Here is a 23,501-nt window from a genome sequence, read left to right on the forward strand (position 1 = left end):
CAGGGGAGGTCACAGGCCCTAAAGTAGAACCTACTACTGTTCCTTTTCTAAATGGATATAGTATCAAAAATGTTTATATTCATAAATTAATAATGCTTTCTGCATTGGTCAGAGAAGCTTGTATGCAGCAGGTGGCAGTTAATACAGGGAATTCATAACTGGTCCAAGTGCTAAGTGACAAAAGCTTAGCACTAAGTGGGTTATCTGTATCACCCTCTTTAAGGCTCAGGGACCATGAACAGAGAATGTAGAGAGTCTAATAACCAGAGGATAGAAAATACTGGGAAAAATTTATCCTCTAGACATAGTATAGCTGTTATACCTAGGAACTCTCAGAAACAGTGACTATCTAAACAAGAGCTGCACAACACTCAGGCCCAGAGCATTATAGCATGGATGGAGAAGGGACCATTCATAAGGCCTCATAACTCTCAAAAGGAGTTATAGGAAGATAATGGCTGCTAGGGTACAGCAATCCTCTACCCAAGCTCATGCAAGCAACTCTAAATGTAGTAGGTCTTACACACAAAAGGACATGAAAGGAGGGGAGCTTGTTAAGAGGAGACTGGGTAGAAGGGGAAGGGGATAAGAAGGTAACACGGGGAAATATCCTCAAAGTATTTTGTGTGTTTGTGTGCACAACAGAAGGAGAACAAGAGAATGATTGGGAAAGAATAATTTTTTTTTAATCCTGGCTTAAGGATATGATACTAAGAAATCCGTTTCTTTTATGCTGTTCACTACTTATCAAATTGTGACTACCCCTTTAAAACTGAGACAAGGTCTTGCTATGTATATGTAGCCAAAGCTGGCTTCTAACTCTTCATGCTCTCAGACTGGCCCCAATACCATGATTTTCCTTCACCCCCTAAGTGCTGAGACAATAACTATGAAACACCATGCTTTTAACTTTATGGATCAGAAATTTTTCACTATGAAACAGAAATTTTTTTAATTACTATAATAAAAAAAAAATCAAACTTCAGTTTGCATATTAAATAACTGTACATTTAAATTTTCCCAAAATTAAAAACAGCAAGTTTTACTGGGAAAAAACCACCCCAAATTGTTACAAGTCGATATAAAAAACACTAAAATTTCCCTGAAAACAAGGTTATTTCCCCAAAAATGTCTTTAAGGCAGATCTTTGCCTCTTAATATATTTTTCTAGTCTCACATCCAGCTCTACAACAAAACACCTTCAAAAGCAGCCTTCTCTGCCTCCCCACCTCTCCCCCCACAAAATCATCTCTAGTAGATGTGGTTAATTTTCCCTTCCTAACCTCTCCCTCCTAAAGTGTTCCCCTCTGAACCCCACCCCCTACTTTACCCAACAGGCCCATCCTGCTAACCCAAAGGCCGCTCCTGCCAGGAAAGCTGCTTTTCACCTCTCTGCTCCTCCAGATGCAGTCCCCAGGCTCGTCTCCAGCTCTTGTAACGACCTGCTGCAGTCTCCCTTTCCTTTCTGACTCCATTGCCAAAGGATCACCAAGTATCTACTTCCTTACCCCAACTCACCCAATTATCCCAGCCTCCAACATCAACAAGCATCTCCTGCAAACACAACTGAGTAGGCAAAGGAACAGAAAATTTCCTACCAAGCAACACACAGGTATCACACTCTCCTAAAATCTAGAGAGGAAACAGAAACCAAGGGAACAAAACACCTACCCAACAAAGGCAGAACCAGATATCAGCACCAGATACAGACAGATCTGTAATCATCCCAACAGCAGATACCTAGATGCCAGGGTAAAAACACAATTCCAGCCAGGAAAATATGTCTTCACTAGAGCCCTGAACCCTACAACAGCAGACCCTAAATATTCCAACATAGCTGAAGCCTCCAAAAACTCAAAATAGCCAATGTGACTAGGAATAGAAGGCCTTAAAGGAGAAATAAATAAATCCCTTAAAGAAATCCAGGAAAACAATAACAAACAGTAGAAATAAATAAATAAAAACTGTTCCAAGACCTAAAAATAGAAATAAAGAAAACCAACCTGAGGGAATTCTGAAAATGAAATGCTGTGGATATCGCTCTGTGTAAATAAAGTTCTGATTGGCCAGTGGCCAGGCAGGAAGTATAGGCGGGACAAGAGAGAAGAGAATTCTGGGAAGTAGAAGGTTGGAGGGAGACTCCACCAGCCACCGCCATGAGAAGCAACATGTAAAGACACTGGTAAGCCACAAGCCATGTGGCAAAGTATAGACTAACAGAAATGGGTTAATTTAAGATAGAAGAAGTAGATAACAAGAAGCCTGCCACGGCCATACAGTTTGTAAACAATGTAAGTTTCTGTGTGCTTTCTTGGTTGGGTCTGAGCGACTGTGGGACTGGCGGGTAAGAGAGATTTGTCCTGACTGGGCCAGGCAGGAAAACTCTAACTACAAATGGCGCCCAACGTGTTGGCAAGAGTTTCCACCTAAAACCTGAGAAAAAAGAATTTAAAACAGAGCTAAAAACAGCTTCCTAACTGTCTCTCTCAAGTTAGCAGCAGCCTGCGGGTTTGAGCTACTATGGCGAGTTCCTGGCGTGATCGTCTGACCTGCAGTGTGGTGGGAATGAGGAATCTATAACCGACACTTTACTCTGCTGCGTGGTGGATTTAGCCTTTGCTAGTTAAAAAAAAAAAAAAAAAAAAGATTTCTGGGCTATGCGCTGCTTTGATAGAACTGCTTCTGAGAGTTGATGGTACACATGGCTCCAGACCCAGAGCTGGTGGTAAACTGTACCACCGCCATGTTGGAAAACTGAGGTGGGTGGAGCCAGCAGCCACAGTGGCATTTCAGTGTTACAAAGATGGATATTACACAGAGAATCTGGTTTATGTTGTCTTTGGGATTTTTAACTGCAGAAAAAGATTTGATCATAAAAGCTGTTGAGTTAAACAAATATGTAAATTTTAAAGGTACCTTGACTTCAAAATTTGGATATAAGGATATGTTGCTTTGGAAAAGAGTCTCTGCTTTTGTTTCCACAGAAAGCCAGAGGCTATGGATTTGTTCCACATTAAGATACATCAGGCTTCATCAGCCAAGACCACCTGAAAGGTCTCCGATGACACCATGGCCCAGATGATCTAACATCTAGAATGGTTTCAAGGCAACTGGCTCAGAGGTTCACTCTAATGGACTACTCCATAATCCTAAAATTTTCTTTGTGTCCCCATAAGATACAGCGCCCCCCTCCAGCAGGAAGTAGTAGGAGAAACTACGCCCACATTCCCAAAATTATCAAGCTGGCTTTGGAGATGGAATTGGCTCACTCCTTCTCTAAACCCAGACATACTGCTAAAAAAAAAAGGTTACGAGATTCTTGTGTCCCAAATCAGAAGAGCCCTCTGGTGTGGGACAGAGAAAAAACAATATTTTTCTTTAAAGCAGGTTGATTATAAATGAGATCTCTTTCTAAAGAAGAAAGGGGGATATGATATAGATATAATAGGATGAAAGGGTAGATTAGGGAACTTACTTCTAAAGAGCAACAACTTGTTTAAAATGTTTTACATTGGTTTAGACTTTAGTCTATTGATACAAACTTAAAGTTAATTTTGTTATACTGTGTGTATATTTCTACTCTTGTTTAAGGTATTATGTTTGTATAGCTCATTTAAAATTGTAATGGATAATTAAAAATAGATTAATAATTAATCATCTGTGATAATCATACTCATAGCCATGTTAGTTAAGTCTTCTGGGTATACATAGAGATATTTCAGATAGATAGGTAATCTTCAAATACTTCAAAGACCTTCAGAATATGGCAATTAAACTATTTTTAAAATTTAGACTTTCTGGACAGTGAGACATGTCTGCTCCTGGCAGCACCGATTTACTTCAGAGACGAGGATGGGCATTGAAGACACTTCATATCTTATCTTCACCTTGGCAAAAATAGCCATTTGGGCAAGAAACTGTTCTTGCCAGGACTGCTCGATCAACTGGACATGCAGGACCCATAGAAAGATGACCACTAAACTTTGCTTGACAAAATGGTCCTTCAGGTTCCTGCTTCGCAGAGGAAACTGCCAGACATTCTACAGGACACTGAGAGAAGTGACCAAGAGACTCTAGCCCTGTGGGCTGAAGACAGATGCCCCAACTTTACAAAGGAACATTAGGTGACTGTCCAGGCTGCCAGCTGTCTCTGTCTACTCTTGCAAGACTCCCGAAAAATGCTTGCATCCTTCTCCCGGTTCTCAGGTAATATTATATCCTTCTGAGGTCTTTGATGTGGTTGAAGACTAGATAGTTATAATTTCCTCAATTATGATAAAAGATAAGTTAGATATAAAACTTTAGACTCACAAATATAAGATAGATAGGAAATCTTCTTTAATACTGTAACTGTAATTCTTGCTTGATAATTGTTTTGTTATATGTAATTGTACTATGTAAAAGTTAAAACCTTCTTTAAAAAAAAAAGAAAAAGAAAAGGGGAAGTGCTGTGGATATCGCTCTGTGTAAATAAAGTTCTGATTGGCCAGTGGCCAGGCAGGAAGTATAGGCGGGACAAGAGAGAAGAGAATTCTGGGAAGTAGAAGGTTGGAGGGAGACTCCACCAGCCACCGCCATGAGAAGCAACATGTAAAGACACTGGTAAGCCACAAGCCATGTGGCAAAGTATAGACTAACAGAAATGGGTTAATTTAAGATAGAAGAAGTAGATAACAAGAAGCCTGCCACGGCCATACAGTTTGTAAACAATGTAAGTTTCTGTGTGCTTTCTTGGTTGGGTCTGAGCGACTGTGGGACTGGCGGGTAAGAGAGATTTGTCCTGACTGGGCCAGGCAGGAAAACTCTAACTACAATGAAAAATTTAGGAATTTGAGGAGAACTACAAAGGCAAGTTTCACCAACAGAATACAAGAGCTGGAACACAGAATCTCAGGTATTGAAGGTATGACAGAAAATGTATACATCAGTCAAAACAATGTTAAATCTAAAAACCTAAAACAAAACATCCAGAAAATCTGGACACCGTGCAAAGACCAAATCTAATAAAAATAGGAAGAGGAGGAAGAAGAAACCCAGCTAAAACAAACAAAAAATTTTCAACACAATCCAGTTTTCCTAACCTAAAGGAGGTGATGTCTATAAAGCTATAAGCATACAGAACACCAAATAGAGTGGGCCAGAAAAAAAAGTTCCCTCAGCACATAATCATCAAAACACTAAACATACAGAACAAAGAAATAAACCTATTAGAAATTGCACCTAACTTCTCAATGAAGCCTCTAAAAGCCAGAAGGTCTGGACTGATGTGCTGCAGACTCTTAAGAAACCATAGGCCAGCCTAGACTATTATGCCCAGCAAAACTTTAAATTACCATAGGTGGAGGAAATAATATTCCATGATAAAGCCAAATTTAAGTAGTATTTATCAACAAATCTAGCACTACAGAAGGTTCTAGAAGGAAAACTCCAAGCTAAGGAGGTTAACTACAACCATGAAAACACAGGAAATAATCTCAGACTAGTAAAATCAAAAGGGAAACTCTCTCCTCCACCACTACCAACAAAACAAGAACAAGAAAATAATGAGAATCAACAACCATTTGTCATTAATCTCTCTCAATATCAATGAGTTGATTTCCCCCAATAAAAAGACACGCACTAACAGAATGGATGAAAAACAGGACACAACCTTCTGCTGTATTCAAGAAACACACCTGAGCACCAAGGACAGATACTACCTCAGAGTAAAGCATTGGGATATACCAAGAAAATGGACCTAAGAGTCAAGCTGGTGTAGCCATTTTAGTATCTTACAAAATAGACTTCAAACCAAAAGTAATCAAAAGAGATAGGAAAGGACACTATCTTCTCAAAAGAAAAAATCCACCAAGATGACATTGAATTCTTAACATATATACCCCTAAACACAAGAGCACCCAAATCTGTAAAAGAAGCACAAACAGAGCCTAAATCACATAATGACCCTCACACATTGATGTTGGGAGACTTTAATACCCCACTCTCACCAATGGACAGGTCATCCAGACAAAAAGTAGAGAAATGCTGGAGCTGACAGACTTTCTAAACCAAATGAACCTAACAGATACCTACAGAACATTTCACCAAACTCAAAAGAATATACCTTCTTTTCTGCACCTTACAGAGCTTACTCCAAAATTGACCACATTCTCAGATAGAAAGCAAGTCTCAACAGATTCAAGAAAATTGAAACGACATCCTGCATCCTATCAGACTACCATGGATTAAAGTTGGGTTTCAACAACAGAAACAAGTCTATAAACTAATGGAAACTGAACAACTCCCTACTGAAGGAAAAAAATGGATCAAAACAGACAAAAGAAAGAAATTAAAGACTTTCTAGAACTGAATGACAATGAATACACAACATAGTCAAACTTTTGGGACACAATAAAGGCAAGTTCATAGCACTAAATGCCTAGGTTTTTGTTTTAAATAAAGTTGGGGAGATTGTAGCCTGAAGTTTTATGTGTCCCACAGCTGCTTAGTTCCAAATAAACACACAGAGGCTTACTATTAATTACAAACTATTTGGTCTATGGCTCAACTTATTGCTAGCTGGCTCTGACATTTTAATTAACCCCATTCCTATTAATCTATATTTTGCCACGTGGCCGTGGCATTACCAGTCTGCTGGCATCTTGTTCCTTGGGCAGCTGGATGGTGTCTCCTGACTCTGCCCTTCTCCCTGTCTCTGCTTGGATTTCCCTCCTGGCTCTATCCTGCCTTACCATAAGCCAAAGCAGCTTTGTTTATTAACCAATGGGAGCAACATATAATCACAGAGTACAGAAAGATTGTCCCATAGCAAGAGATCTCATACTAGCAACTTAACAGAGCACCTAAAGCTCTAGAACAAATGAAATCACATTCTAAAGGAAGAGACTGTTAGATATTCTCAAACCCAGGGCTGAAATCAATAAAATAGCAATATATAAAGAGAAAATTAAAGAATCAAAGAAACGAGTTGGTTCTTTCAGAAAATCAGTTAAGATTGACAGACTTGGGGCTGGAGAGATGGCTCAGAGGTTAAGAGCACTGGCTGTTCTTCCAGAGGTCCTAAGTTCGATTCCCAGCAACCACATGGTGGCTCACAACCATCTAGAATGAGATCTGGTGCCCTCTTCTGGTGTGCAGATATACATACAGGCAGAACATTGTATACATAATAAATAAATAAATAAGATTGACAGACTTACCCTGATAAAATTTTGTTTCTGATAAAATTAGATAAAAGGGGGGTTATAACAACAGACACCAAGAAAATTTAGAGAATCACAAGAACACACTTTAAAAAGGTACCACTTACCAAAGTTAAATCAAGATCAGGATAAACACTGGTACAGAGAAAAATGTTCTGAACAGAACCCCATTAGCACAGGCAGTAAAACTAACAATGAGTAAACAGCACCTCATGAAACTGATGAGCTTCTGCATAGCAAAGGACATCTTTAATAGGATAAAATGGCAGCCTACAGAATGGGAAAGATTTTACCAACTCTACAGCTGAGAGAACTCTAATATCCAAAATACATATAAAGAACTCATGAAAATAGATATCAAAAAAACAAATAATTCAATTTAAAAAATGGGGAATAGATATACACAAAGAATTCTCAATAGAGCAATCTCAAATGGCTGAGAAATACTTAAAAGAAATGTTCAACATCCTTAGCCATCAGCAAAATGCAACTCAAAACTATTTTGAGTTTCCACCTTACACCTGTCAGAATGGTTAAGATCAGTAACACAAGTGACAGCTCATGCAAGTGAGGATGGGGAGGAAAGGGAACACTCCCCCACTGCTGGTGGGAGTGCAAACTTGTACATCCCTCACGGAAGTCAGTAAGGCAGTTCCTCAAAAAGTTGAGAAATGATCTACCTCAAGATCCACCATACCACGCTTGGGCATATACTGAAAAGATGCTCCATCACATCACAAGAACATTTGCTCAAGTACATTCATTGCTGCTCTATTTATAATAGCCAGGATCTGGAAATGACCTTGACATCCCTCAACAAAAGAATGAATAGAGAAAATGTGGTACATTTATACAAGGGAGTATTATTCAGCTGTTAAAATAAAATGACATCATGCAGTTTGCAGGCAAATGGGTGGAACTAGGGAAAAAAAAATCACCATGTGAGGTAACCTAGAACAAAAAAGTTAAATACAGTTATGTATTGACTTATATATACATATTAGCCATTAAATAAGCAATAATCAAGCTACAATCTATAGACCCAGAGAGGTTAGGTATAGACAAAGGGTCCAGAGGGAACACACCTCCCTAGAGGTAGAAACAAAATGGATTTTATGGGTAGAATGGGTGGTGGGGGTGGAATGAAAGTGATTAGTTGGTGAGGGGAAGGGGATATGGGGCTAAGGGAGAGAATGTAGGGAGAGACAGCCAGAACCAAGGGGCATATGAGAAGAGGTAGGGAAACCAACCTAGTGCAGTGGAAACTTCCTAAAATATATTAAGCCAATTCTAATGAAGTTTCCAAATAATGAAGACAGTCTCTTGTCACCACAAAGCTTCCAATGCCAGGACTGGGTTTCATCCAATTGAATTGTTGGCCATAAGGGTACCATGGAAATTCCCAAACAACTCAGGTTGTTGCCAAGACAATAGGTTGCTCTCCACAAACTGACAACAAGGCCCCACTGATGAAGACATGAAGACAACACCCACACAACTCACTGAACATAGAAAGGCGAGCTGGTGCCTACATAGAACCTTAACCCCCATGTTCTAGGGTCTTTGGTATGGAAAGATACGCTCCAGGCTACCAAAAGTGACATGCAAACACCAAAACAGCCACAAAACTTTACAATCTTCCTGCCTGAAAAATATGCTAGGGCAATGGTGGAACAAAGCTTGTGGGAGTGACCAACCAATGTTTGAGTTAAGGCCTACTCCATAAGCGAGAACCCATACCTGACACTTCTTAGGTGACCAAGAACCAGAGACAAGATAGCCCAGAGACCTAAGGTAAAACCAAATACTACTTACTAGTCTAAGCAACAACAAAAAAGTAACAATAAAATGACTCCTATGATAGTATGCTATACTCATAGATCAATGCCTTATTCAGCCATCATCAGGGAGGTGTCTGTCTTCCTGTAGCAGATGGGAACAAATACCCACAGCCAGACATAATGCATAGAGAGAGACCTTGGAACACATAGCTCTAAATGGTATGCTTCCATCAATTCTCTCCCCTCAGAGCTCAGGGAACCCCAAGGAAGAGTAGATGGAAAGAGTATGAGAGCCAGTGGTGATTGAAGACAACAGAACAAGGCCTTCTAAATCAACTAAGCAAGGCTCCTATCAACTCCAGAGACTGAAACAGCATGCACAGGCCTACATGAGCCTACACCAGGTCCTCTGCATATAAATTAAAGCTTTCACTTTAGTATTTTTATGGGATTCCCAAGTGTGTGAATGAGTGGGTCTTTGATGCTTGTGCTTTCTCTTGGGGCTCTTTTCCTTCTGTTGGTTTCTTGTCCAACTTTAATATAATGATTTTTGTTTTCTCTTATTATATTTTATATTGCTAAAAAAAATAAAATGTTTTCTTAGAGAAACACATTAATAAAAAAGGAAATGTCTTTGAAATGATTCCCTGATTCTCACCAGTCTCTATTGATGATAAATAAATAAATACATTTAATGACAGATTTCTCAATCTTCATGTTTGATATCTGAAGCTCAGAACAAAGTATAGCCGCAGACCTTCTCTCCAGCCCCAGCCAAACCTGTTAGTCCAGCAGCCCACTTACAAAATAAACACACAGACGCTTATATTATTTAAACTGTTTGGCCATTAGCTCAGGCCTACCACTGTCTAGCTCTTACTCTTATATTCAGCCCATTTCTATTAATCTATACTTTGCCACATGGCTCGTGGCTTACTGGTACCTTACATCTTCCTTGTCCTGGCGGCCGCTGGCAGTCTCCCCTCCTGGCCTTCCTGTTCTCCCCATTCTCCTCTCTCTTAGTCCCACCTATACTTCCTGCCTGGCTACTGACCAATCAAATCATCCACAGCAACAAAGCTTTAGGATTTGTAAAATCATGGAAGGTAAGGGAGGAAAAAACCTACCTCATCAGTCAGTATTTTCTCTCAGGGGTCAGTACCATTGAAGCTGGCTTTTCACTTATATAGACAGATATAAAGTTCCCTGCAATAAACTTCTTAGCTCATGTTTTTTCCCACATTACATTCATGAGACTATTCCACTGAGCACTGCCACCATGACCAAGATTGTATATTAAAAGCTGGGGGATATTGTTCAATGGCATAACACTATCTAGAGTATAAGAGGCCCTGGTGCTCAAGTCCTGACCCCACAAAAAGAAATGCCAATATAAACTTATCATAGTAACATCACAGATACTATTTGGAACAAATTTCCAGTTTTTTAAAGAGCTTATTATTGAAAACTTAGATATTTTAGTACTACTATGTCGTCTATCCCTCCCTCCCTCTTTCCCTACCCCCACACACAAAGAGAGTGGGGATAGACTGTAGACTGACTGACCTTGTCTCACAAAGAAAAACAATGAAGACAAAAAGATTATTTAATAGAATAGGAAATAGAAGAGGTAAAGGAATGTGAGTAAATGAGAAAGCAGAACAGAAAGGAATTGCCCAGGGAAAGAGGGAAAAGGAAAAAACAGGGAAAAAACATTGAGAACAGAATATAGTGACACCGATGTATAAGAAAGCCAAAGCATGATAAATAGTTACTACCTAGTGCATTCCAAAACAATAGTAAAAGTTTCAAGTGTCCACAGCATAAAGAAATTGTTAGAACTATTTAAGGTATAGTTTAACTACCTTGATATAATCATTCCATGTTATATATCGATGAATCATAACCTTATAAATATGTGTAACCAAATGTAAGATAGATTGGATATCTTCTTAAATATTGTAACTGTAATTCTTGCTTGATAATTGTTTTGTTATCTGTAATTTTACCATGTGAAAGTTAAAACCTTCCTTTTTGAAGAAAAGAAAAGGGGAAGTGCTGTGGGATGTTCTGTAGTTAAATGTGTTGTTCTGATTGGTTAATAAATAAAACACTGATTGGCCAGTAGCCAGGCAGGAAGTATAGGTGGGACAAGGAGAGAAGGGAAGAGTGGGAAGTGGAAGGCGGAAGAGAGAAGACGCTGCCAGCGGCCACAATGAGAAACAGATGTTAAGATACTGGAGTAAGCCACAAGCCACGTGGCAACTTATAGACTAATAGAAAAGGGTTGATTTAATATATAAAAACTAGGTAACAAGGAGCCTGCTGTGGCCATATAGTTTATAAGCAATATTTTTAAAAAATGTGTAACTCTAAACATCTGATTCATGTAAGAAAAAAATTCCTCAAAACGTCCCTGGAGGCCAATATAAAATTAAACTCAAGAACTGAAAATTTTTAATGAAAAATGGTTTATATTTGGACACTGGCTTCGGTCACAGGTGCACTTGGATTTTGCACCTTTTATATAAATTTTACTTCTGAAAGAAAACTAAAATATTTAAGAATACTTATAAATGAGAATGCTGATCCACTTAAAAATAAATTACAAAAAAAATTTAAACAAGACATAAGATTCAATTTTAAAACAAGAGGAGGTTGAACCTAAGAAGAGTTGAGGGACAAAGCTAAAAATGATAAAAACATCCTACAAAATTCTCAGAGAATACATAAATTTATTAAAAAGAAAAACATTAAGAAATGGAGATGTTGCCCAGGCAGTGGTAGTGCACACCTTTAATCCCAGCACTCAAGAGGCAAGCAGGTCTGAGGCCAGCCTGGTCTACAGAACAAGTTCCCAGGACAAGCCAGGGAAACATGGTGAGACCCTGTCTCAGAAAATGAACAGGCAAACAAAAAAAGTACCTGAAGTACTTCTAAGACTGACTCCCAATTTCCAAGCCCAGAATGGTAGCGTGCATCTATGATCCTAATACATGTGGAAAATGATGGGTTCAGAGCCAAGCCTAATTTGGGCTACATATACCACCAAACCCAATCTCAAACAAACACACACACACACAAAAACCTTTCCTGATTTTGGAATTAATGAATGGGCTAGTGATTTTCACTGTATCTATAAAGATAATATTTACTTTCTTCTATTGTTCATTGCAAAAACTGAGATTTTTGCAATGTAATGCAGTGCAAAAACACTGTCAAGGAAATAATCTCAGTACCTGGGAGACTAAGGCAGAAGAGTCTTAAGGTTAAAGCCAGCCTATACAGGGTTATGCAGTGAGAGGGTCAAAACAAAATCATAAGATTGTTAAATATAATAAAATCTGTGCTTCATCAACTGTAATTCTTCATTCTGTAATTCTACCAAATATCCTAACACATTCATTCACTTAATATATATTTCATGAATCCCTTGTCCTGCCAGATACCATCACACCAGTGACTAGAAATAGAAAGAACTCATTCTTTGTACTGGAGCACTCCACAATACACCAACAAGAACTGACCCTCCAACTTAACTGGTATTATAATCATGTATAGAAAGTAAAACAAAACATATCAGCAAATAACTAACTCAGAAATATAAAACTTCATGGGGTGATGACTCTGTGGCTTTACATAAAAAACACGCATGATAAATACAAAGATTAGGGTGATTTTTTTTTTTTTAAAGAAATCAAGAAAACATTTGTATCTCCAGAAAATACGTCTTATTTCCCAAGGATGGGCAATGTTAACTAAAGAGGAGATCAAGTACACAAGTCATTTTAAAAGTACTCATATGACAAATATAACCACTTCTATGAAACTGTAGTAGTGGTTTTATGTGTGCTTCATTTTTTGTTTTGATTTTTAGGAGACAATCTTGCTATGCAGTGCAGGCTAAACTCAACTTCACTATGTATCCCAGTCAGCCTTAAATTTGAGATCCTCTTGCCTCTTCCTAAGTGCTAAGTACACCATCACATCTGGCAGGTAATTTTTTTTTAGTTAGTATTGATAATCACACAATCAGACTTGGATTTTGGTCTGTGGATTGGTAGTTACTGAAACACCAGTGGAAAAATCACATCAATGGTACATGATGCCAAAACAGAATAAAACTCAAGATATAATTATTTTCTCAAGCCTCCTCTGGAAAACCATAGGGGCTGGCTGAATGACTTAGGATTCCACTTGGTTTGTGGTATGTATATACTCCTCTTCCAGTAATGTACATATGCACACTCCTCTCCAACCAATGCAATCAGCAACCTCAGAACCCCACCCAAAGGGGCCTACATGAACAAGGGGGACAAGTTTTTATTCTAACAATTAACCTCAGAAAGTTTATATTCAAAAGTATTCTGCATCTTTTTAGGAATTATACTCTAAATCTACTTTATTGCTCTGTATATGACTAAGATGCATATGGGAAGGAATATGCGCAATGGAAAATTATTGTATGACCTAATCTATCAATCAAAATAGAGAACCATCCAAACTACAACTTAGCAATCAGCCCATCCTTTCTTTAGACCTCCTGAAGAGAGAACACAGCAACTTTGAGGCCCTGAATACTTTCACTCAGGTGGCTGGCTGCTCCCTTGAAGTATATGCTAAATTTTTCTACTGCTTTGCCTTAAATAAAATTTCCTTGCTACTTTTGCAAATCAGTGTGGGTTTTAATTTCAATTCTGTGAATAAATCTGACCAAGAATCTGGAAACACAAAACTCCAACACTGACCACACGTAACATCAGTATTCCAACTTCCTCTTTAAATGTATTTGCAAATTACATGGCATCTTCAACAAAAAGGCAGCTGAAACACAAAACCTGGACTCAGGGAATCAATGATCTGTTTCCTTGCTCCTTTACAAAATAAAACACTATAAAATGGAAGAAGTATGCTGCTAGAGGAGTAAAGCCAACATTTTTAACACAATCCTAGAGCTGGCTGCTATGAATTAGATCTAAGCATATAAAACAATTTAAATCATCAGTCAAAAGTATTAAAACACCTTTCCCACCAGATGATTCATTTTTGCTATTTAAAATTTTGAAATCGAATGAAGACATTAATTTTAAAAACACATTTAAGCCGGGCGGTGGTGGCGCACGCCTATAATCCCAGCACTCAAGAGGCAGAGGCAGGTGGATCTCTGTAGACAAGGCCAGCCTGGTCTACAGAGCTAGTCCAGGACAGACTCCAAAAGCTACAGAGAAACCCTGTCTCGAAAAAACAAAAAAACAAAAACATAAAAATACACACACACATTTAAAAATGTGTAGAGCTGGAGAGGTGGCTCAGCAGTTAAAAGCCTTCCTGTTCTTCCTGTCCCAGAACCCAGCTTGGACAACTCACAACTTATAAATCCCAGGTCCAGAAGATCCAACACCCTCCTTGTGGCCTCTGCAGGACCCACATACACACGCGCAACATATAATCACACACATACACATAAAAATAAATCTTAACAAGAACCTCACAATTTATCAGGTTGAATTTTAACTGAATAACTACTTTAGTTAGATCAGCACTGCAAGGAACTAATTCATTAAATATCTGAATATTTGCACAACTTTATAAAGTTTGTCCATCACGATTACTTGAGATATTCCAGCAATATATTCAGTTTCCACTAAACTGACAATACTTTTGAGTTACTTTAATTTTATAGTTCAGCTAAGAAATTCTGAATTACTTAAAACCTTATTTATATAAATTACCTTTAAGATTTTGGACAAATTTCCACTTTTTTTTCCTATACAACAAACCTAGTTTCCAACACTATATTGTTATTGCTCTTAAAATGCAAGTCTTGTTAGAAGTAGTACAATTTGCCTGTAGAACGGCAAATGCTGACATTTTTTTTCTACTCCTTCCTGCCAAGCATTCACAAATTCTACCACTTGTTTTCATTCCTCCTCACTTATTTATTCCTCTCCAATGTATGCTAAGAATCTAAGCCAGCACACAAAGGAAAGTGGATAAAGAGAAATGACCAACAGGTAGATGAAGGTCAGCAAAGCCACTACTTCTATAAGCTACAAATCAAGTCTACATTCCACAAAGCAGAAACTTTTTGTTCAAATTGTCTAACTGCTCAGTTCAATGGGAACACTTAGTTCCTTTTCCTCTTACACTTTTAAAAACCTAGGTTAAAGTTTCAGAGTACATTTTTCATGTATCTTTTTACAAGTGAAAGAAACAGCACTAGAAAACTTCACTCCAGAATATTCTCATGAACAGGTAGAGGCTGAAATTGTGTTTTCAAAATTTGATTTGTCCAATGACACAAATTTGACAATAAACATGACAGCAAAAATTTTGTCTAAATACCAAATACCATTATTTTGCTGCTTCTTAGCATTTAAATTATCCTTATAAACAACTTCTCAGAAGCTACTAGGAGCTAGGCATGTAGCTTACTTGTGGAACATGACTTAGCATGTACAACATCATAGACTCAAATCCCAGAATTGGGAGGGAGAGCACTAATGAATGTATTTAATCTTCATGTCCACAATAAAGTATTTATAAAGTCCTTAATTCTATTCTCTAATACTACAAAATGAAAAACTGCAGTAACTTAATGAATTCATGTCGTAAAAGAAAATACATTTAACTAAAGTTATAAAACACAAACTAGGGGTTGGGGATTTAGCTCAGTGGTAGAGTGCTTGCCTAGCAAGTGCAAGGCCCTGGGTTCAATCCTCAGCTCTGAAAAGACAAAACACAAACTAATTCTTATCTAGTAATCCTTTCCAGTAAATTAAGTTTAATTTGCTTTAGTTAAAAATACATGGCTGTTTTGGGCGATGGTAAAGCACTCCTTTAATCCCAGCACTTGGGAAGCAGAGGCAGGTGGATTTCTGAGTTCAAGGCCAGCCTGACAGGCAAAGTGAGTTTAAGGACAGGCAAGGCTACACAGAGAAACCCTGTCTTAAGAAAAAAAAAAAAAAAAAAGAAAAGAAAAGAAAAAAGAAAATGGTTGCAATAGTAAAAGATTAAACTACCTTAGTATTAAAAAATTCTAAGCATAATATATAAAAATGATGTTCATCTTTAAGTATTTTGGAACCCCATTCAGTTACCTATAATCTCAAAAGTAGTCTCCTATGCCATAAACCTGCAAGTGTTTTTTTAATCACATGAAGGCAAAATACATGGATTAATTCACATTATATTAGTCTTGTATTCAATTACAAATCTAGTTGGAAAAAAAAAAAATCAGCAAACGCTAATAGAAGTTTAACTTCTTAAAATCTTAATCTACAAAAAACTTACCTGATTTGTCTGGCTACTTAAGTATGGCTCAAAATCATCATCATTTACAGCATCTTTTTGATGAATCGAACCATTTTGTACTGAAACTAAAAAACATACTTGTATTAGAAATGTAATCCTTATAAAATGTATAGCATAATCTAACATTTTAAAAAAATTTTCAAGCCAACTCCGAAAAAAATAATCCTGAATTCCTTGCTGTTTTAAGAACTCTCTTAAGGATAACCTTTAGAAATAAGTATTTAATGTGTGCCACAGAAAACTTAGAAATCCTGTGATTCATAAGTCCAACATTATATAAGCCAGATCTATGCACTCCCCCCGACCAAAATCTTAAATACCCCAATTTCAACATTGTAGTGAACACACGAAACACAAAAATATTGGAAAGGGCTTCCTAAAATTTTGTGTGACTTTAAAATAACTTTAAGTAATGATGTAGACAATATATTTGAGTATGTAACCTAACTTTGTAAATGTCTATTAATCTGATAAAGGTAAGAATTTTTTTCTTACCAAAACTGGGTCTTCCTATGTTACCCAGGCTAACCTTGAATACTCAATCCTCCCACTTCAGCTTGTGAAGCAATGGGAATGCAGGAATGTATACAGCACCAGGCCCTGCCTTCTAGTAACTATTTATGACCTAAAGTTCCAATAATTACTTAAATGTTGAGGCAAAGTGGTTAAAATTCATGATTATGAAAAATATAGAAAGGACTGGTCTGATGCCACATACTGGTTATCACAACACTTGAGAAGTAGAAGCAAAAGGATCACAAGGTAAAAACCAGTGTGGACTATGGCCTTATGTTGTTTTGGTTTGGTTTTTGACAGTACTGGGGATGCCAACCCAGGCCCCGTGCATGCTATTTAAGTACTCTAGTTCAAATATGTAAGACTGATTCTCTAATACATATGTGTGCACATACCTTGATTCTCAAAGGCTAATTGAGGGTAACAACTCATTGGTGAAGTTAACATGCACTGAGGCTTTGAGTTCAAATCCAAACACCAATAAATAAGACTTTCACATGAAAGTAAAACTACAATTAAGACACCAAAGATGATGATGATTACTCATAAAACACATGAGAAAATAAATCAGAGGATAAATCAGAATGTCACACTAGTTCAAAAGCTATTTCATAAACACTGTAAAAAATATATTTGTAGTCAAGAAAAAAACATATTTGGACACTGCCCCAGGAGTGACTGAGTACAACATATAAGACCACCTCCTGGATTTCAATTTCAGGTCTACTACCAAGGAGGCTGGTGGTCTCCATTTGAGCTCACTAATCTGATGACTATTCAGGTTATTCAGTGCCTACTTCATTTCATCTTCATATTAAATGACCATATTCAATAATCTTTATTAATACTGAATACTGCAACACCCCAAATAAAACTAAATTTTTTTCTGAACCAGAAAAACAGACAAAGGTTACAGGGATAATATCTGATATGGTATCAATATTTGGTATTGGAACATGAAATAAAAAAAAAAGCAATTTCTGAGGGATGTCAATCTCTTAGAACTACTGCTCAAAACTATAACATCACAAAGTAGTGCCAACTAATGTGGGGTTAAGTTTATCCAGAGCATCATCAACTCTAATTTTGCCCTAAGTATACACCTCCTAAAATGTAATGTTAGTAAGCAATGGCTTACAAGCAAAGATCTGTAAAATCCCTTCATTCTTTCCATCCAATGATGATCAGGGATGGCTCAAAAATAAAGCTACTCTGCACATAAAGCCTTCAAAGCTGATTTCTATGACCCAAAGATCAAATGGATCCTGACTCCACTTATAAGATTTAACTGTATTTTATAAGGACTTCATTAGAGCTAGACTTGAGCTAAATGTGCCCCAGAATTAAAATCTGTTTGTCACCACTAACAAAATAAAAATGAGAGTGCCACAGGATATACCCAATGCCATCTGAGAGTTGAGGTAACTACTGCAGTCCCATAATCTGCTACACCTGTGCTTCCCACTGGTTTGATATTCCTCTCTCAACAGTGGTGATGCACCATCTTTTACTTCTTGAAGAACAAAAATAAATAAATAAAAGTTTCTTACTTCTGGACTACTAAACTGGTATGCACATTAGCCAGTATCAGAAACAATCATTTCTATCTCTTGTATCCATTAGTTCTTGGTTATCTAATCCATACTGCTATATAATCAAAAAAAGTATGCACTAAAATGCTCCTAATAAGATATTAACTGTTTCTTTAATTTCAGAAGTGTATTTTTCTTAAAATAACTGCTTTTTTAAGATTTTAGTTGTTGATCATTGTTTAAGGGCAATCCAATGTCTTGGAGACTGAAAGTCACTGAACAGTAATGAAATCTAAGCCACTTCTATATTGTGTAAAAGTTCTTCAGGGGAAAAAAGAACAGATGACTTACATGATTCTTCGCCTGTTTCCTCTGCCCTATGAAGCAAAGTCAAATCAAGATAGAACATGGGCCTTAGAAGCCAGGTGATTCTCTGCTCTGGTCCTGACTACATCAAGTTAGGAAAGTCAACAGATGTGTGCATCATGTTTTCCCACCTACAAAAACAGCGACAATACCATATACCCTCTATCTCCTTACAGGAATGTTGTGAGGATTAATAATATGAAGCCAAATAATGATAGTATGGTGCTTTGAAATCATTTCTTGGGGGGACAGAGAGAATAGATACAACATAATATTGCCAAAATATACTACTTTTCTGCAGCATTCAAACAACCAACTTCAACCTAATTCTTTTAAACTGCAGTTGTATAAAATGATGTACATGTCCCTCCAACAGAAGGAAAGAGAAGGAAAAAGAAAACGGATTTCCACGTGTTGCTTACTTATAAACTTAAGGGACAAAAGAAATGAAGGAGGAAAGCCCAAGAGGACATCCGACACACAAATGAAGACACAGCAAGCAAAGTTCTTGTTAATAAAGGAAATTATGGGCCAACAAATAATTATCCTTAAATTTTAACTATCCTTTGGTGCTATCTTGCCAAGTACAACAAGCAGTTCTGACATTTTATATAGGAAAAAATTTTAGTTAAAAAAAGGAAATTAAGAATGTAAAAATGAGTAAGCCGAAAATCAGGAATTATATTTCAGAAGCTCTTTTGTCTTCCCAAATAGACTGAACAGAACTCCTTTTCATTCCTTTACTACAATAAGCCTTGAGGATATGCTTGAAAACACTTTGCAGAAAAACAGACACTAGGTGTTAGGCCAACAACATCAGCTAAAGGAATTCAGAAAAGAAATATAGCATCTCAGAAATCATATTAAGTCAAATAGTTTCAAAATTTTAACTAAACTAAATTCTTAGGAACATAAAGTTCTTAAGTTCTGAATTCAAAATTACTAACCATATCTTTACAGTTGTAAAGCAGGAAGAAGTTATACTTTCTGCTTGACAATAGTATACAGACTTATTATCAGACAATTTCACTAATTAAAATTAAGTCAGCTAAGGTAGAAGCTTTTCTCAGACACACAAAGGCTCCGGACTGCCACTTGCTAGTCACCCTGCCCTGTGAAGTATTTATGAGCTTACTATGGTTTCTATCATTTTAAATCAACTTACATGATTTTAATATACCAATACTTCTGGACCAGTAGCTTTTCTTCTCCTCCTCAAAAGAGGATAAAAAATAATTCAACATATAGCAACTAGAGCAATAGGTTATTATATTTACAATAACCCTAATAATAAGTCACTATTTTTTTTTGTTTATAGAAGAGAAATTTTAACAAAAAGGTACAATATGCTCAGCAAACTTAGTAAATCAGTAGCTATATGTGGTATTGGAACTCAGGACTTTAAGAAATCCATCTTCATCCTAGGATAAAATTATAAACTGGAAAAAAAAAGAGTAAAAGAAAAACTGGGAGAATAAAGAACTATCCAAACACCACATTTTGTATGTATATCTAAATATTAAATCAGAAGTGATACTAATAATTAAAAATTCTCATATAAAAAATTTAGTCACAAGGTAATGCAGTCTGTGGCTCGTTTCTATCTGTAAGGTGATTTATAAATAAGTGGTGTCAAAGGTCATTAGGCAAAATGAAGTGATTCTTGAGTAAACCTAACTTTAATATAGGACAAGCTTACAATACCCAATCTAGATGGTCTATATTTCTATTAAAAAAACAAAAAACTTCACAGAAGTCACTTACCTTAAAACAGGTAACACAAAGCACCTAGCACTTCAAATAGCCTTGCAAAGTGCCATTCCCCATAGTTCTAGGATAAAATAGTTTACACTAGGCAATAATGACCACAGGTTTCAGATGGTCACATAAGCCAAAAAAGAAAAAGAAATTCCTTTTAAATTTACAAATGTTTAATAACTAATTTTAAATTAACCTCCTATTCTGAAGTTTATAATTATAACTGAAATTCTATGAATTAAAATTTCCTAAATATTTATATGCTGAAAGAAAACATCATTAATTAAAATAAAGCAGTAAGTTTGTTACCTAACACACTACAATGCATCTGGTATACACAAATTCTTATATAAAATGTAGCACAACAGGAAGGAAATTATTCTGCGAAGAACACAATTATTTTCTAATTAACCAGCACTGCAACATAAAAACCCAAGGAAAGAAATTAAAACCATCAGTAGAAACATGAAACTTGCACCTAAAGGGCTATTATAGATCTTATTTTCTAAACAGTACTTGATTACTGGGGGTAAAAACAGGAAGTGTAATTGTATTTAGAGTCATATCCGGCACTACAAAAACGTTATAAATACATAGTTCATTGTAATGTTCTTTAATTGGCACCATCCCAAGAAAGGAGTTATTGTTCTACACTAATATCACATGATTTATGTCATAATGTTTCAATCAGCTGACTACTTAGTTCCACAGGCATAAATACAAGCTACATTTATGTTTTAAGTGCCTTACTTTTTTAGTGGTAGTTTTTTAAATAGTAAATCATATAATACTAGCAATAACTGCACAAATAATTTCCTTCTCGGGCTTTTATAAGATAACAGACTGAGACACACCTTGCAATCAGGGCTATACAGTAAGATTACATACTTGCTGTTAGGAGTTCTGTGCTGTTGTTGCCTCTGTGTGAGCAACTCCTATGAAATCAGTGATTAACTATGATTTTCATTAATGTGACATACAACGCCATGAGAATTTCAAGTTTAAATGTAAACCAGACATTTCAAACAGAATGTTCACTTTAAAAACGTACATAAGTATACACAAATGTAGAAAATTGTGTGACCTAAGTTATGTAACAAAGATAAAATAGAAAACTAAAGAATTACCATTACGTTAATTGAAATACAACCAAGACAGCTGTTTATTCTTGCAGTACCTCGGTTTCTACAAACGTAGCTTCAAACCCAGAAACTACCTAACTGTTGGCTGTCTCAGCTGCGATGGATGTTTTCCTAACCTTTAATATTTAAGAAGAAGAGCAAAAACAAGAAGCTGCTCGCAGTTTAAAAATAACATCTAGGCAACCTCTGAGGGGAAGAAAAAAAAAAATAATAACCGAACTCACCTTTATTTCCTTGCCCTTTAGGTCTCTGGAGCAAGACGAAAGATGTGAAGGGAGGGGTGTGGGGGGGAGGAGAGGAAAGAAAAGTGTGTTAATCAGAGACATTATCGGAGACAAGTTATTCCGAACAATCCGCGTAGGAGTGAACCCCACCAGCTCCTCCGCAGCCACTCCGCCACTCGGCCTCCCGCCGCCCCTCCGCATCGCCTCCAGCGCCCCCTGCTCGGAGCCCCGCAGCGGCCGCCGGGACATCCGGCCCTCCGGAGCGGTCCCGGGCCCCGGCCGCAGGCTCAGCCGCCAAGCGCGCACGCCGACCTGGGCGGCAGCCCCGACCCCCAGCAGCCGCGGCGCCGTTACAGGGCCGGCCAGCGGCCGCCTGAGGAGCCGCGCCGCCCGCGAGGGTGGAGCTCTGCGGCTCGGGCCTTCGCCGAGCCCGGGCCCTGCTCCCTCACCTGATCCACGCTAGTGGCTGACATTCTTCACCGCAACCCGAGAGGAGGAGCCGCCGCCGCCGCCGCCGCTGCCGCCGCCGCCGCCTGGGCCTCTCCGCGAGCACTCACAGCAGCCGGCTGCCGCCCTCGCGAAGCTCTGCTCCAGCCGCCGCCGCCGCCGCTCGCGGGGACTCCGGAAAGCGGGCTCGCGCTCGGGAATCGCGGAAGGGGGCCCGAGCTCGCCGCCTGCACGCTGCTCGTCCCCGCTCGCCCTCCGCTCCTCGGGCCCACAATGGCGGACAAGCTCCCGAGCCCCACTTCCGCTCCGGGCCGCCCTGACCTTCCGCTATCCAGTCTGACGTCCACGCACACCTCGCAGTTCCTCCCCCACTCCCGCCACGGCCCCTGGCTCCGCCCTCGCCTCGCACGTCATCTGAGCGGGCGGGCGGGGAGGGGGGGGAGCTGGAACAGCGGGACGCGGGACGCATGCGTGGGACGGAACGCGTCGGGGTCGGGCGGCGTCGGCCCTGGGGCTCCAGCACCCGGACGCAGCGCGAGGTGACTCAGGCGTCGTCCGGTGCGGATCCCCGCAAAGCCAGGACCACGATCTCGGTCGCCGCTTTGTTCCCCTCGGCTCGCGTCGGTTTGGTTTTTGTGAATAAAGCAGCCTTCCGGGAGAGAAACAGTTGCAAGACTGCCGCCCCCCCGCCCCATCCCCTGAAAACACAAATAATAATGTTAAAATTCCACTAGAAACTAGTAGTTACTTTCTTACCAGTTGGCAAAAACAAAGGAGGTCGGTCCATTTGTACTTTTGACATTTTTTATTGAATTCCCTTCCTAAGAAAGATTGCTTGGCACTTGTAGCACGGTCTCTTTGTAAAGAAATGACATTAACTAGTCAAATCCTTTCAAGACTTCAAAACCACCTAGTTTAAGTGCTAACTTATAAAACAGAAAATTAGGGAAAAAAAATCAACCTGTGGTAGTATGACAATAGTTTAGAAGCACTAGATAAAGACTGCTTTTCGTGTAACTCCTCAGACGGCATTTTTTAAGGTGTGGGCAGCCTAAATCCCTTTCTCTTCTGTTCTAATCCAAACTGCGACACCTTCCATTTCCCAAGGTTTCTCTTACTCTCCATTGTTGCGCCTATCTTCCACTCCCCAGACAGTTGGAGTTTTCAGGGAGTTTGTTGAAAGCGGCACTGGGGCTGGGAAATTGAGATTAGACAAGAG

The 23,501-nt window shown here is 38.4% G+C and overlaps 1 protein-coding gene across 2 annotated transcripts in view; it reads right to left on the bottom strand.

The window, feature by feature from the left end:
- Ythdf3 (YTH N6-methyladenosine RNA binding protein 3) overlaps positions 1–22,657 on the bottom strand; it is a 38,209-nt gene extending 15,552 nt beyond the window's left edge. Inside the window, exons 1-4 of one of the 2 annotated variants that reach the window (XM_036177329.1) lie at positions 22,285–22,657; positions 21,836–21,860; positions 18,697–18,842; positions 16,277–16,362 (exon numbers count right to left, since the gene is read on the bottom strand). In XM_036177329.1, coding sequence (XP_036033222.1) covers positions 16,277–16,362; positions 18,697–18,754 — 144 coding nt within the window. In that variant the 5' untranslated portion in view covers positions 18,755–18,842; positions 21,836–21,860; positions 22,285–22,657. The remainder of the gene's footprint in view (positions 1–16,276; positions 16,363–18,696; positions 18,843–21,835; positions 21,861–22,284) is intronic. The other variant, XM_036177330.1, reaches the window with a different exon arrangement.
- Positions 22,658–23,501: the final 844 nt, after the last annotated feature.

This window comes from Onychomys torridus, chromosome 2 (assembly GCF_903995425.1).
Source record: "Onychomys torridus chromosome 2, mOncTor1.1, whole genome shotgun sequence".
Taxonomy (NCBI): Eukaryota; Metazoa; Chordata; class Mammalia; order Rodentia; family Cricetidae; genus Onychomys; species Onychomys torridus.